General features: G+C 35.1%; 1 protein-coding gene across 2 annotated transcripts; it reads right to left on the reverse strand.

Annotated features, from left to right (window-relative positions):
• Positions 1–6,806: 6,806 nt before the first annotated feature.
• On the reverse strand, positions 6,807–15,244 carry LOC147299332 (transferases/nucleotidyltransferase). 2 transcript variants are annotated; one of them, XM_086256459.1, is made up of 13 exons: positions 15,112–15,244; positions 14,790–14,885; positions 14,547–14,624; positions 9,661–9,741; positions 9,357–9,576; positions 9,221–9,279; positions 8,691–8,740; positions 8,517–8,604; positions 8,165–8,425; positions 7,953–8,045; positions 7,690–7,794; positions 7,386–7,502; positions 6,807–7,296 (listed from the first exon to the last, which is right to left on the reverse strand). In XM_086256459.1, the coding sequence occupies exons 1-13, from the start codon at positions 15,175–15,177 to the stop codon at positions 7,225–7,227; spliced, it is 1,386 nt and encodes a 461-aa protein (XP_086112585.1). In that variant the 5' UTR covers positions 15,178–15,244; the 3' UTR covers positions 6,807–7,224. The 2 variants fall into 2 exon arrangements, with proteins under 2 accessions (XP_086112585.1, XP_086112594.1); XM_086256468.1 differs by lacking the exons at positions 6,807–7,296; positions 7,386–7,502 and having other exon boundaries at positions 7,701–7,815.
• Between the last annotated feature and the right edge of the window lie 1,540 nt (positions 15,245–16,784).

A 16,784-nucleotide genomic window follows, 5' to 3' on the forward strand; every position in this document is an offset into this window, starting at 1 on the left:
TCTAATATTGAAAATGAACTTAAACTTTGACCCCTAGGACGCATATTATAGGTTGTTCCAATGTCTCCCTTTAACTTTAATTTTGAATGCAATATGTTCATTCCATTAGTCCAGTTATATTTTCCATCCAAAAAAGGGCAACATGTGATTGTTTTTTGGGTTGCTTTGGTCAAGGAATAAAATTTCGGGTTTTAAGAAAATTTCGATAGAAATTTTAATGAAAATTTTGAAAATTTTTAAATTTCGACAAAAATTCGACGAAAATTGTTATCAAAATACGAAAATTTTGAATGAAACTTTACCATATGTTTATTTAACATATTATATACTACATTAATAAAAAAATATTGAAGAAACCAAATTATATGGTAGATTTCATGTGATATGTGATGAATATAATATACGCTGGAGGCAAATACTGTCAAAAAAATACTTCACTAATTAATAATTACTTCAATAACACCTCAATTTTATTTTTACTACAATATTGCCACATGAATTACAAAACTAATCAATACCACATGGAGTTTCTAGGAGGTTCAAAATTTTCGTTGTTTTCAGTATCATCATGTCCAAAGTAGGTGTAATGCGAAGAATAATCACCCCAAGATACTTCTCCAGCATAATTTTGCATGTATTTGCCAACATGCCAACTATATGGATCAGGAACCTGTTGTGGTTGAATTTTCCCATAAGCATACTCATTTGAAGAGTTTGTCTCTTGTTGTGCCAATGAGTTACTATCAGATTCAACCGAGTAAGGCAGATGTAGTGGGTAGAATATTGGAGGATTTTGCCCATAATTGTAATTGTCACTTCCTACTCTCATAGAGCCAAAAGTGGTAGATAATGAATTATCTTCTTCTTGTGCCAAACTCTCATGACCTCTTTGTCTGTGACTATAGCATTTTCCTATGACACCAATTCCTGGTCCGGTAGGCCTACTCTCATGATCCTCATCTTGTGTTGCATGTGTGTAGTTTGCTTCGACAGAAAATAGGCTCATATACTCTTGAGAATGTCTAGTGCAATCTTCATTTCCACCACCACCACCACTACCACCACCTCTACCACTACCACTACCACTACCACTACCTCTACCTCCACTGTCGGTAGAAGTGCCCAATCTTGTGTCAGAGTTGCCTGATCGAGAAAAATTAGTGGGAACTGGCTCATTACGATGTGTCGACCTTGATTGCATAAGTTCATCAAAACTTTCAGTAGGGCTCACCTCCTCATTTAGAACTCTGTCCACATTGATACCTTCCTAACATGCTTGAGCTGCAATATCAGGATCTGGATTGCCTGCATCATCATCTAAATGGAGGGGCATAATCCACTGATAAAGCTGGTTTCCCTCCACATCATCATCCCCTATAGCAGCATCATATATATCCAGCGGATCATATTCATCGACGCGATCCTGCTCTGCTTTCTTGTCTCGAAGTGCAAGCCTCATGTTATAGTAGCAATACACCATCTTTTCTAATCTATTATATGAGAGCCTGTTTCGTTGTTTGGTGTGTATGAGTGCAAAAGTGCTCCAGTTTCTTTCACAAGATGATGATGATGTCGTTTGTGATAAAACTTTGATGACTAACTTTCTCACAGTAGGCGTATCACTCCCATACATGACCAACCATTCACCTGAAATGAAAAATTTGTTTGTGTAAGTGTAACTATAAAAATAAATAATTAAGTTAATCTAACTTATACAAGTACGATGTATACTCACTAGGAGACATTCGTGATCTACCGGCCTATGCAGCTTGCTCTCCGAACATTTTCCGCATATCTTTAAAATATGTTAAATAAATACAAATACAATACAAATTATACAATATCAATCAAATATATAATTTAAGACAATCAAATTCTATAAAAGTATTAATATTTCTTGTAAGGATTCGTATGGGCCTTATGACAAATTATTTTTACCTCATTTCCAAATTGGCCAACTTCTGGTGAATAGGGATCCAATTTGGAGAATACGTTGTGCACAGCCCGAATAAGTTCACCATCATCTCCAACGCTAGATCTATATTGATAGCGAAGATTTAAATAATAGACTGCAATCATGCATCAAGTAAATATAGACATACATAATTAGTAATTTAGTACATTAATTGAGAGCTAAATCAATTAAAAAAAATGCGGAACCAAAATAACACATAAATTATTGGGTTACCTACTGCATGCAAATCGTGTTCTAACGTTTAAAACCATCGATCATTGATGATTTTTATCACCCACCGTGCACCCTGTTTTTTTTCTAGCTCTTCCTTCACGACACGCATCAACTCATAAATTGATCCCATTGTAGGATACACTTCTGTGTCGACAATACGTAAAACTACGTAGAGAGGTTCAAACAGACCGCACACCTTATGCACCTGTTGCCAAAAAGAGTGATCAAGAACAATATTTTCAACCAGGATGCTTGCATCTGAACGCTGTAAATTGCTACGACCCCAATCATCACTGGTGAACAATTGCTTCAGCCCCATCATCTTACCATACAAACTATCCAATGCAATATAGTTTGTAGCAAATCGAGTGGTACTAGGACGAACAATATCTCCCTTCGTGATCTCTCGCATCTTTGCCAACAACCAGTTATGATTGTAAATATAATTCGTGATCATTCTGGCTTTTTTAATCACATTAGTAACATGCTCTTTCTTCCTCATCTCTTCAAACATTAGATCAATGCAATGTGATGCAGATGACGTCCAGTATACATTGTATTTGGTCATTAACTTCTTACCTGCTTTGATAAATGCGGAACCATTGTTGGTCACAACTTGAACAACAATCTACTCTCCAACCTCCGTGATTACATTCTTCAGTAGCCCATAAATATATTTATGATCCTTTATGCAATCTGAAGAATCAACGGACTTAAGGAATACCGACTTCTCTTTTGAGTAGGCCATGAAGTTTATGATAGACAGTTTGGTTGGACCTGTCCAACCATTGCACATGATTGTGCAACCATAAGTTGCCCAATCGGTCTTCAATTTGTTAACATGCTCTTGCATTTCTTAAAACTTCTGATCCAAAAATCTGGTGCGTATCTGATTGGGTGTTGGAGGTTCCACTCCTACTCCTGCCTGTTGACATCCTATCACCAAATTTTTGAAATGATGAGATGCTGCTTTTGAAAGAGGAATATTTTCATATATGAAGAACTTGCTGATCAAGCGTTGCATCTCATCTTTGATTGACCCTCCAGAAAATAGGATTTTAACACTCTTTTGGCGTGCTTGCCTTGTATAAGCTTGGTGCTACTGGAGGTGTTGGTCGTGATTCCCTCATGCTTGATCCTCTTTGCATTTGTGCACCACTACTAGACCCAGGACCTTGTCCCCTATATGAGACTTTATGTAAGTGTTCCTTCTGCCATTCTGAAGTGCAGCTCAAAATTCTCTTCGCTCTTGAGGCCTCATATCATCATTATGATCCTCATCATGATCATCCTCATCATCATCACTCAGTTCAATCTGACCTTGTCCTCGAAGCTCTTCCATCCGTTGTATTTTTTTGCTCTTTTGTTTGTGTTGCATCCCTGCAATGATGAATTGTTTCACTTCTAGTGGGACACTATTGCATTGTTGCATATTGTTTCCAGGATCCAAACCACTAAGGTGGTATTTCAGTCGTGTCACTCCAGCACCCTTCATTACAAGGCCACAATATTTGCATATTGAACCTTGTTTGCTACCCAGTAGTGGATCGGCATGATCCCAAGCTGGATCACGTGATCTCTTTCCACTGGCCATTGAATCCTAAATTCCTAATAACAAAAAGACATACACAGTAACATAATAACAATAACAATTAACAAGAGAGTTCAATTTCATATTAATATTATATCAGTATATCACCAAGAAATTAATATCATATTAGTTATTAACTTATTACTAATTAGTAATTTCATATCATATTGATATTACCAATTGGCAATTCCATATTACTAATTTGTAATTTCATATCATATCACCAATTCCATTTCGATATTACTAATATCATATTAATTATTAATTTATTACCAACTCTATATTAATTTCACTAATTCTAAATTACCAATTCAGTAATTCCATACATGATACATATTAGATACTATTAACAAATCATACAAATTCCATATTAATTATTAACAAATCATACAAATTCCAATTCCATATCATATTACCAATTTCATCTTCCATATCAATATTTATATATCATACAAATTACACAAATCATACAAATCAAAATCAACCCAAAATTATACAATCAATTCCAAAATTATATGATTAAAGATTCAAAATTAACCCAAAATCATACAAATTATACAAATCAAAATAAACCCAAAATCATACAATTAATTCAAAATTATACAAATTATACAATCAAATATGCAAAATCTCAACATCAACCCAAAATCATACAATCAATTCCAAAATTATTCAATTAACCCTAAAATTTTAATTTCATAAATACTCAAAATTGGAAAACAAAATATTAGGGGAATTAAAGCCCATGTTGAGGAGAAAAAAACTAACCAAAAATTTTGGTAATCGGAGGTCGGAGTGGCCGGAATTGGTGAAACAAACCCTCTTTTACTAAAAATGTGAAATTATCTTGTTCAAATTCAAAGCCCAAAACAGCCTAACCAGTGACCACCAAAAGAGAAGATCGAAGCCCAAAACCAGCACAGAGAGCCAAAGAGAAAAAATCACACACCCTCCACTGGCTGCGCGGAGTGATATTTCTCTGGGTTACAAACTTAGTATACAAAAATCCAATAAAAATGATTAGACCAAATTCTGTAAATTATTAACCATTAATAGACCAAATTATGTAAATTATTAAACATTAATCAGACTTATATATATAAAACAATTAAGTGTATTTCAGTCACATATTGATCTTAGATAATAGGTGATAATAATTTATCTTGATGCTAAAAAATTTTATCTGTAAATAGAGATAGTAATGGCTTACAATTACAAACTGATTTCTGGGGTTAAGAGAGAGAAAGGTCGGAGTGGCTTTGAGGTGGTCGGAGTTGGTGAGAAGACAGAGAACAGAAACAGAGAACACCGGTGAGAAGAGAGAAAGAGATGAGTCCAGTCTAGTCCAGGCGTCCAGCAAGCCAAGGAGAAGACGGAGGAGAGAGGAGAGAGAGCGGCGCTGCAAATCGAGTTTGAGATCGAGAGAGGCGTGCGACTGTGCAGGTGAGGAATATTGAAAGCTAGTTAGCTGGATAAGTGAGCGAAATTTCTCTCAAATTCAAAAAAATTTGCCTGTTAGGGTGTTCGAAATTTCGGCGAAATATTCCGAAATTTGATCGAATGTGTGTTAAAATTTTGAAACCCCTAAATATCGAAATTTAAACCCTTGGTTTTGGTCATTTTCCTCTCCCTTTTCTCTTCTCCTTTTTTCTTTTTCATCTTCTCCTCTTTTTTTTCTATTTATTGGAAATCAAAGAAGAAATATTGTCCCATTCAAGTCTCAATAGTGCTGGCGGTATGACCACTAGAGTTTGGCGGTGGCAAAGAATAAGAAGAAGAGGGGGAGAAAAGGAAGAAGAAAGAAGAGAGAGAACGCCTAACAAGAAGAAAAGAAGAGGAAAAAGGGGAAGAAAATAGAGAAAAATAACTTTTTTGAATAATTAAGTGGTTTGACTTATATGGATTTGCGTTACAAGTGGAATGACGAGTTTACCTTAAAAATGTGATCATGTACGTGACATGTAATCACTTTTAGACGAAAGTTGCAACCGAGTTGACGAGAGTGGCATATTGTGTAGAAAAATCCTGATAGACATCACTACATACATATCAACTTTAAATGTAACCGATATAGTAAATGTTTTAATATCGCTTTTATTTTTATTTTTCAAAAACTAATATATATACTATTATACATATCAATTGGATTTCAATTATGATATCTTAAATTTGACAATTTAACTAACTAATCTTTAAAATTGAAATCCAATGTAATAAGTAATAACTCATGTGTGAATCAATCAAGGGAAAAAGGCATTACTGGGAACTCAAGACACATCATGGCCTCAAGCTCAAGCTCAAACTCAGAGTCACACAAACGCCATTCAAAGCCATCTCAATTTGTTTTCTAGGTCACTCTCTATCTTTCTCTCTTTCTCTCTCACACCCTTACACCACCTTCCAATGGCGGCCCGGCCTCGACGCCCTGCTCAAGAATGTCTACCAGATCTGCATCTCGGTCCAGGTCCAATGACTCCATTCCCAAGAGCGATGTGAACAACAAGTTCTTTGTCGAGGAGAGGGGAGGGGCGTGAGAGAAGCACAATAGGAAGGGGAGGGGCCGGCTTGGTTCTTTTACTGATTACCGAATAATTATTAAAAAAAAAAAAAAAAACGAATCGATTATTACTAAAAAATTTAGTTGCCATCAATTATTGAAAAATTTATCAAATAAAAGAACGTGAAAAAGAATAGAATCAATAGAATCATACATATAAGGAATGAAGTTTGCTTTTGGATTTCCCAATTTTTTCCAACTTTTGCTTCCCAACTTACGTCAACGGTTGCCTAAGAGAAAATGCTAATTATCCCAACACTTATTCCCAACTTTTGCTTCCAAATTTACATGACATAAATTCATTCGACATGGTTTTTCTTCGTCAAACAGTGCTATTTAGCCCGACTTGACTTCCCATCTTACATGGCATTCTTATATTAGCTCTATAAGCATCTTTGTTTTTTTTTTTTATTACAGTGAGATGGTATGTATATCAAGCTCCACATAGGTTAGGATAAAAAAATGGTACATGTAAAATTTTCCCCATTTTCAACTAAGGATTTTATGAGGTGCAAATAGTCGTTTTACAAGGGCAAAACAACATTCATTGACAATACAAAAGGACTTTCTATTCAACACCTCTTGGAGGATGACTGCAGATGAGGAACGATTTGACAAAACTGATGCTACAGCTAGTCTACGTGTTCTCTCACTTTGACAGAATAAGTAAGAAGGCTTGATCAGATACAAGTGACGGAACATATAAAATGAAAATGCAGATGGGGACTAAAAGCTACACTCAGAGATAATCTTTCTCAGTTTTTGCCATCGGTATCGCCTTGTGCTCATTTTCATCAGTCAACAGAATCTATTCCGATCTATGAAGCACACGGCAAAAAAAAATAATGAAAATGCTATTTGATTCCCTAGTAGTGACTCCCTCAATTCTCATTTCTCTTTCTTAGCCAATGCCTCCCCTTTGCACTCACTACCAGCAGTAACCACAAAACCAGCACCAACCTGGAATGCAAAACAACAAAACAATGAAATGCCAGCCGTTCACCAAACAGAAGGGGAAGTAGAAGGGAAAGACAACAAATTATGATTACTTGACAGTCTTTTAGTACAACACGTTCTTGGAGCTGTACGTTGCTGCAAATAACTGAATTCTGGATTGAACAACCATCACCAATGGTAACATAATTCATAACAACCGAATTAACAACCTGCAGATATTTAAAAATCAAGAATTGAAAAAATTATCTGAGCTCCAAAGTTCTCAGTTTCTGTGGTTGAGCTGAACACCAACACTATAAATGCCATTTTGAAATCAATTTATACTGCAGAAACATATAAAAAGGGCAGATACTATATTCTTGATTCCAACCTTCTAAGATAAACAAATCATATTACCTTCACATTAGAACCTATCCGGCAGTGACGACCAATAACGGACCGTTTAACACTGCATTTATCACCCATTTGGGAACCTTCCCCTAGCATACAGTGTGGTCCGACCTAAAAAGCAAATCCCACCACCTGATGAGTACCGTAATCACCTTAAATTGGAATGACCCAGCACAGTGGTCTAAACTTCCCAAAATTGTTAGGAAAATCCACAAGATTTAATGCTAACTTGGGAATCAATTGTTTCTGTTTGTAAAAGGTCGACTTACAGTTGTTTTTGATCCAAGTTCTGCTGATGGGTGGATGATGTTATTTTGCCCAGAAAATGAATACCCTGACAGATGGCTAGCATCTCCTATGACCTGACAGAATTGAAAATGTGGACATCCTAAAATTGTTCAAACTGGAAGTGCACAGAATGAGCAGACTAGATAATTTTTATCGAAAACGCCCCAATGAAAGCTCTTAATCGTAAACTCACATCTCGATTAATGTCACTGAATGCTTGAATGGAATTTAACCGCACACAGTACTTGCTGTTGCTGGCAATATAAACACAGCACTTGTGGGTCCTTCGAACAGGAGTAGAGCCATTAGGCCCCAATGCATAGAGCTCATGGAAGCTTGGTGTGGATGAATTAGCCAGGATTTGAGATAGCATTAGTTGGTTGTTCTGGGAACTGGCCTTCTCATTTCCATTTTCTTCTGGTTGTGATGCACCATTCAACAACACTTCTGAACTCTAATGTTCATACAAGAAATATGAACCAGTCAGATTTTTTAGAAGGGTAGGTATCCTAAAGGAATCTAATAAGAAACCTCACTGAACTAACCAGCTGGCTACGAACAAGATAAGGCAATACATCCCGCTTTAAACTTTGGAATGTATCCTTTTGATCCAAAACTTCCTGCAGAACAGACCTGGGAGGGGAAATATATTGTAAGAATCTAAAATGATCAATTCGTCTATGAAGTAAACATCATTTAAAAGAAAAAAGGAGATAAACCTCTTGAATGCATATAGATGAGCATCCATGAGATCAGACCGAATTTCCATCTACACAGGAAAAAAACAAGTGTAAGAACAAGTAGAAACCTATAAAATTTTTATCCAAAGTAAATGGGATTTGAATTGAGAATTCTTAATTTCATAGGTGCATTGCTTTCCTTTAAAAGAAAATAAAAAAGCAGAGAAAACAAGTGTACAAAATAAAAAAGGAAAAACTATTAAACACCCATAGCTGTATGAGCTTGAATTCTATCCTGAAAAAATACCTAATAAAATCAGTAACTGAAGTTTCAAATTTAGCAGTGATCAGCAGCAATATAATAAAATTTTATCAATAAAACTTTTTTCGCAGGGCATCACGATAATATCCAAGATGAGAGAATAGTTGCAGAAAAGTTATGTGAGGTTGTGGTTGTGATTACCATGTCATTAAGCATATCATGAATGAAGCTCACCAGCGCACTAGTTTTTTATTGATAGAAAGTGTCGAACAAAAGAAATGACGATCCACAAAGGGAAACCAATTACCTGGCCAACTGCACGGAGTATGCTCTTCTGAATTCGAAGATCCTTCTCAAGTCCCGCTCCTGGTAAGAACCAAAGAAGCTAGATGAGGAACATACAACAGTAAATGCTAAAGAAAAGGAAAAGTAAAAAATATAACCGGTTGCAATGTACAGTAAAAACTGCTTTGTAGAATCCAGCCCAATGACATTGTAGCGTCCTGGTTTCTTGGCTTTGTCTTTTCCAACAGAAGATCCTGACTCTGAAGGTCCACTTACAGGAGCAGAGCAAAGCATTGCAGTTACTACTGCATCATGACGTCTATGAGCAGCAGCTACTGCACCAGGAGGGACATCAGAGACAATATCACCACTCACAACCTGCAGCCACACAAAGAATTAATGGCTGATAAAGAAGCAACTTTTCAAAGGTCAAAACACTATAAAGTATACATAGATGCTAACCAAAATGTCTTTTGCAGTCAGGTGGGGTGCAATTGCCCGAAGTGCACCAGCTGTTCCAACGTCCTCAGGGACTGCCGCAACCTGCAATACACAGAATTATGCAATGCTTCTTTAGATGAAATACTTAGGTAAAGGTCCTAAAGGACTATGGTGGAGTTAATAAAGAAGATTGATCAGCATCATGATGGCTATAAGCTTTTATAATCTGACAAACGCAGTTTACAGATACTTATATTCATTGTCTTGAGTCTTTTATGTCCTCTGATCAGTGTATTAGGTGTCATAAGTTATGCCTTTAGAATTCCTAAGTGCATAATTGGGTCTTTTAAATGATACATACCACGGCTCTATAAAAGGGCTACTTTGAAATTGAGCTAAAGGTCAAAGAAATCAATTTTCTGCTTGTGTGTGAAACACGAGTTGACTTGGAGTGATTCCAAGCAAACTTTGATGAGATGCTGAAGGCCAGTGTGAAACTGAATTTTTCTATTTTCTATTGGAGTGATTCCAATAATCTTTTGGTGCGATACCAAAGGCCAAAGCGAGTCCGGATCTATCTTCTCTTTTTAACTCTTTACCATCATCCTATATCACGATCATGTAAATCAAACATTAGATTGGAGCAGTGGTGGACTGAGGTGAGTTGACGGGAGAGGAGCGGGCACCAGGCAGAATGGATGAGGGAGAAGGAATGGGATAGGAAGAAGGGAGAGAAGTGGAGACATTAGAGAATTTTTTTTTTTTTAGTTTTAATTTCTTTTATTTTTTATTTGATTGTCAGTTTTTTAATATATGAGAGGTTAGCTGGCTTTTTCAAAAAATGTTTTATTTTCTCTTGATCACATGGTGTAAATTTATCGTCCGCGTCACCATAACATGGGCCCCACACACATAGGTAAAATTAACAAAAAACTTAATAGATGGGGAACTTGGCAATGTCCCACAAACATTAGGGCGGACACTGAAACATTTGAACTTTAGTTACCAAAGTGAATAATGACATATACTTAAGGGCTGCAAAGTGTAACTAAACCTATATCTAATTCTTTAAAAAAATATCATATTACTTCTTCCCAAGTTAGGAAGCTGAACTGAGTTTTGTCTGGTATCATGCACTTCACTACTTTTAGAGCAACCCGCCCAAATCAATTGGGGTGGAGGCAGCCGCAATTTCATATATTGAGATGCAAGGCTTGGAATACCCAATGCTCATTTTTTATATTGGGTAATGTGAAGCATGTGTGGCAAAATTGGGCCTGCCACGTGGATGAATTAATTGCTCTAATATCATATTAGAGTTGGAGTGTACAATCCAAAACCAATTAGCAATTGGTGGAGGGGCCTTCAATTTTATATATTGAGATGTAAGCATTAGAAAACCAATGCACAATTTTATATTCAAAATAGTGAAAAGCATGAGGTGTTTCATTGGGGAAAGAAGACAAAAGTACATTGAAATTGTAGTGTGTTTGCTGTCTTGGGTGGTGAATGGAAAGAAATAAAATGATTTATGAAAATTATAGCAGGGAGGGTGTGGAAGTTTTGTGGAATAAGGTTTGATTTTGGGCATCGCTATGGGCTTCGGTTTCTTCTAAGTTTTGGGATGAAACCTTTTTCTTTATTTATGCCAATTAGAGGGCTGCTGCTTTTACTTAAGAACCAATTTTGTTTATTCTGATGTAGTGCAATAATGCTCTGTTAGACAGTAAATAGTGTTTGATTATAGTTTTGCCTTCAGTGGACATCTTGTCCAATGTGAATGTACCTATTAATGCAGTTCAATAATTTTTTTTAATAAGAAAACATATACACACATCCTATAGATTAGCAAGACACTGACAATATACACAAACAGTAAGGTCTACAAGCTATCAAGCAAACAAATGCTGTAAATCCAATGGAAACTGCTAGAGTAAGCTCTGAAGCACGGATACTTCAGAATTTGGAATTTTGGAGTGTCCAATAAGGATGCAGGTACGATACAGCAGGGTTACTTGGGGGGTATGGTCAAGATACGGTCAGGATATGTTTTTTGGGTTTCTGTTGCATTTTTTTTAAAATCAGGGGTCTGATCCTAATTTTAAAAATTTAAGGGGTCAAATTGTGATTTTGAAACTTGTTTTAAATCAGATTAGTAGATTACTCACCCTTTCTGTTCGTGAAAAACTTGTTTTGAAAGATATTTGGGACATGTTCTATGTTTTTTTTGTTTGACCAATGGACATGTTCTATGTTTATTTGGTTATGTTTAGCATAAGACATAAGAACTTATTTCTCTTTTGATAATTGGATTATGTTTTGAGAGATGATTTGCTTTGTGTTTTATATTTTATTTAAATTAATTTGCGTATGTATAAATATATATTATATTAATTGCCGTATCCGGTATCCTAGTTTTTGGAGATGTGATGTATACCTGTACCCGTATCCATGCAACATAGGAAGTAAGCACACAAAAATATAGTAATATGAGACACAATATGCATACAAATCACAATCAATCCAAACAGTTTTCAAAACCCTCAACAGCAAATCACAAATTCAATTACTTCTAAATTTTTTCTCCAAACCATAACAAACCTAAACCTAGAATCAAGATTTCAAGCCCTAAAATAATCAGCACACAAATACAGCTCAACAAACCTAGACCCACAATCAGAATTTCAATCTTTTTCAGTCCCTAGATTAGTCAGCACAGAAAAGCAGAGTATAGATGCCATACAATTACATTAGCACATACAGCTCAACCATTAATAGGGATGAAATAGGAAGGTCCAACAGTCAAGAGACAGAGAGATTGAGAGCTGTGGGAAAATAGGAAGAGAGGGAATCTGTGAGATTTGGGAAGTGAATATATGGAACCACTCGTGCATTGAGAACTCCTTCAGGTGACGGCTGTTGAACAGGCGAGGAATAAGAGAGGATAATGGTTTCTGTCAGTAGGTACCAAGGTAAGACTGTTGAGTTGGCCAATACAGGACCACTGCATCTTACTTTATTGTAAATTATATCTACATTCTAGGATGCTATTTTGATGGGCTATTTTGACGGATCAATACATGATGATGCAGTAGCTATAGCTTTGTTGGAAAAGAAGAATCCTCTTCAGAAGCCCAAGACTCAGGCCTTTTGGGTCTAATATGAAGTGCCCATTGTAGTGCAAGAATCAGACAATAAATAAATAAGTCAAAGAGCCAATCTAAGAGTTCATGTCAAGTTTTATTACAAGTATTTATTTGAATCTAGTGCTATTAAGAGTCCATTTATTTGGGTCTTAGGAAAATACGATGTCTTTAAGTACTAATGGGTCTTTTAATATTTCTATATTATTTGATAAGTCTTTTGGTATTTCAGAAGTCTTTAGGAGGTATATGAAGATTATAAATACATCTATTTTCCATACACTAAATTTTAATGAATGCAAATTAAGTGCCGTTAAAGGCTTGGTGCCTTGGTATCTCATCTATCTTCTCCTCTCTTTCCCTTTGACATTCTTCTCCACCTCTCTTATTTCTTTGAACTTACAGCAGTCTAAACACTCTTTGTTCTCTAAAATATTCTGTTTCTTGAAAATTATATCATTTTAAACCCACCATAACACTAGGCAACACCCACCTTGTGTTGTCCTACATCAAATTGGTATCAGAACACATCTTCTCTATTTTTCTTATTTCTTTAAACCCACCTTGTAGCTACAGCTTGGTTAGAAAAGAAGTATCCTCTTTGGAAGCCCAAGTTATTGGCCCAAATCTAAAATAAGGCAGGTTTAAATTGTAGTGCCCATGGTAGTGCAAGAATCAGAAAATAAATAAAAAGGTCAAAGAATCAATCTAAGAGTTAATGTCAAGTTTATTATGAGTATCTATTTGGAGTGTAGAGCTATTATGAGTCTATTTATTTGGGTCTTAGGAAAATACAATATCTTTTAAGTATTAATGAGTCTTATATTTATTGAATCTTTTCATATCTCTATAATATCTAATAAGTTTTTGGTATTTCAGAAGTATTTCGGAGATGTATTTGAAGCCTAAAATAAGTCTATTTTCATTACACCAAAGCAGATTTTGATGAATGAAAATAATGTTGATGAATGATTGGTGCCTTGGTAACTCCTTTACCTTCTCCTCTCTTTCCCTTCTACATTCTTCTCCATCTCTATTTCCCTTTGTTTTATGCATTCTCCTGCATTTCTTCCTCACCTCTCTCATCTTTCATCTTTCATCTTTCATCTTTCACCTTTCTCCCATATATTTTCCCTCTATTTATGCAACTAAGAAAAACTAAAATCTAAAAACAGAAATGTTACCAAACAAGCCCTAAGTTTAAAAAATAGCTCTGGAGGTGAAAGTTCTTTTACAAACAAGCAGATTTTATTACACCAATTTATGACTTTTTTATGCCCAATAATAATCTACCTAGCACTCAAGGAGACCTAAGGCCACAGAAGCACCTCAAGTTAAAGGCTCAACTTAGGGAGACAAAGACAAACCATGCATCAAGCTTTACCTTACTCCATATTTCTTTGCAACAGATCCGCCATATCTTCATAAGGAACGGTGTTTCTCCAACAGCAAAAGAAAATACTCCAAAAAATGAGGTTAAAACCTCAAGAAGAGGCAATTTGATATAATGAGCTAGTTATACCAACTGAGTTTACATTATCTATCAGTACAATAGTTTCTCCATTTGATCGCCCCAATGCATGTACATAGTATAATCGTAATTCAGTGAAAACAAAGATACCAAAAGATCATTCAGTTTTCGGAAAACATAAATTGTATTCGATTCATTAACCCTAAACAGAAACAAACTGAAGTGACATTAAAATTCTGAAAAATAATTTTTTAAAAAAGTAAAATAAAAGAAAGTAAAAATTGGGTAAGTACCTCAACATGTAAACGATCAATATAAGCTCCTGAAATCCAACTGCCAACACGTACAGCCGCATCTGACCCTTCAACCACCTACAATGCAATACACAAAGCAAAAATCAATAGTGAACCCTGTTTGGTTGCTGGAAAAACGAAGACTAGACCTCGAATAAACTTCAGTAAGCCATGACAATCTAACCAAACAGAGAGCAAAAGTAAGGAAATTACGGATTACAGAGAGAGAAGAAGAAATCGTACAACAATGAGATCCTTAAGGTTACTGAGTTCTAAGAGCTCCAGAACGTACGAGATAACCGGCCGGTTCGCCACTGGAAGCAGAGCTTTTGGAACCTCCTGCCATTATTAAACAGTAAAAAATCAGAAAAAAAGCAATGACTGTATAATAGGAGTAGATTGTTAGACTGTTTGGTTCTTAGGAAAATTGGAGAGAAAGGGAAGGAAACAAATTGAAGTGGGAAAAGATGTTTTTGAGCATAATTTGAGAACAATTTATTTCCTTTCTCTTTGAATTTTGAGGAGAAACAGAGTGAAAAAAAAAGTAGGGGTTTATTGGGGGAACCTTGGAGACGAGAGGGACAAGGTTTTTGGAGGTGCCACCGGCTAAGACCACCACTTGGAAATCCATCGGAGCAAAGAGAGAGAGAAAGGCAATGGGGGTTTATTGGGTTTTTCTCTTCAAGCTGAGAAAATAGGACTTGGCCAAAAAAATAGCTGAGAAAATAGGAGAGCGACGCTTTATTCATTTCTTTTTTTTGTTTTCTTTTTTCTTTTTTCTTTTTGAGAGCGTGGCTATACTTCGGAAAATTTAGGGCGATAACCTTTTGCGGAAATTGTATTTATACTCAACAATTTTTAGACAATTAATGAACCGATTTATATCCCACTATAAAATGAAGGTTTGTTAGCAAGATACTCATGTGAATTTTGACTCGATTTGCATGTTACCACTTAAATTAAAAATTGAAGCAAATTGCCTCATGAATTAATGTTTGCGAGTTACCATCTCTATCCAAATTCTCATGGGTTTTTTGGTTTTTTCATAAAGAAGAACTTGGGTGGGGAAGCTTTTGCCACCTCAGCATACTAAGTGGCAAAGCCCAACCAATTATAAGTGGCCACATGTACAACCATTTTTTTATTTTTACAAACTTTGAAAATTAAATAAAAATAGTTCGGGACTCAAAAAAATACACGGAAAATTCTTACGAACTCGTCTTGACTAATACTAATTTACTATAGAGTCAAATTACCAATTTGCCCTATGAGAGTTTCCAAAAAATTTAAGAAGTCCAAATTTATTTCTAAAAAATTAAAATACTCTAGACTCTTTAAAAATTCATAAGATAATCTCCCGAACTCCAAAAAATACAAGGTCTGCACCATTGGCCTTCTAAAAACTAACACTACATTTCTCGTGAACACTTGCTATCCAAAATACCTCTCGGTCTTAGAGGAAAATAAATTCAAGAAAAATTCTAGAATTTTTGAAATGTCTCGAAAGAATTCTCTAAAATAGGTTTTTGGTAATTTCCAAAATATTTTTTAGAATTCTTCTGAGATTTTACAGAAATTCTATAATTTTTAAGGTCTATTTATTTTAACTACTAAATTTCAATAAATTTTTAGTTTAGGTACCAAAATTAAATAACATTTTAGATTAGGTACTAGTTGAAAAGTCAAACAAATTAATAAACTAAAAGGTATTATAATTTACAAATATTACATCACATGCCACTACAATAAAAAAATAAAAATAATATTACATCACAAATATTACATTAATTTATACTATATTGTATTAAAAAAAATCAATACAGTCACAACTTAACTGTAACTGTCTTGGTAAATTGAAATAGACAACTCACACCACTATACTATATATTATTTTGAGTAAAAGTATTATTTTGACCTCTATTTATACCATATCGTAGTATAATTTCTCTAAAAAAAATTAATTAAGTCATAACTTAATTGTGACTGTCTCACAACTTAAATGCTCACAACTTAAATGTGACTGTCGTTCAGTCACAACTAAATTGAAGTTGCGAGTGTCGTATAGTCACAACTAAATGTGAAGTTGAGATTACATTAACAAATTTTCAAGATAATACAAAAGCCTCAAGGGCAATTTTGTCAAAACCTTATAAATTTTAACTAACATTCATCATACGTGGGATAAAGGATAAAAATGTCAAATGAAAAAGGCTTAAATAAAAGAGGTCAACGTATTTG

The sequence above is a fragment of the Dryas octopetala genome, chromosome 1 (assembly GCF_963921425.1).
Source record: "Dryas octopetala chromosome 1, drDryOcto1.1, whole genome shotgun sequence".
Taxonomy (NCBI): Eukaryota; Viridiplantae; Streptophyta; class Magnoliopsida; order Rosales; family Rosaceae; genus Dryas; species Dryas octopetala.

Coding starts and splice junctions, on each gene's coding strand:
- LOC147299332 (XM_086256459.1), bottom strand. CDS start 15,177: ATGGATTTCCAAGTGGTGGTCTTAGCCGGTGGCACCTCCAAAAACCTT. Junction 9,577..9,660: donor TGACTGCAAAAGACATTTTG/GTTAGCATCTAT, acceptor GTGTGGCTGCAG/GTTGTGAGTGGTGATATTGT. Junction 8,741..9,220: donor TACTCCGTGCAGTTGGCCAG/GTAATTGGTTTC, acceptor TTTCCTGTGTAG/ATGGAAATTCGGTCTGATCT.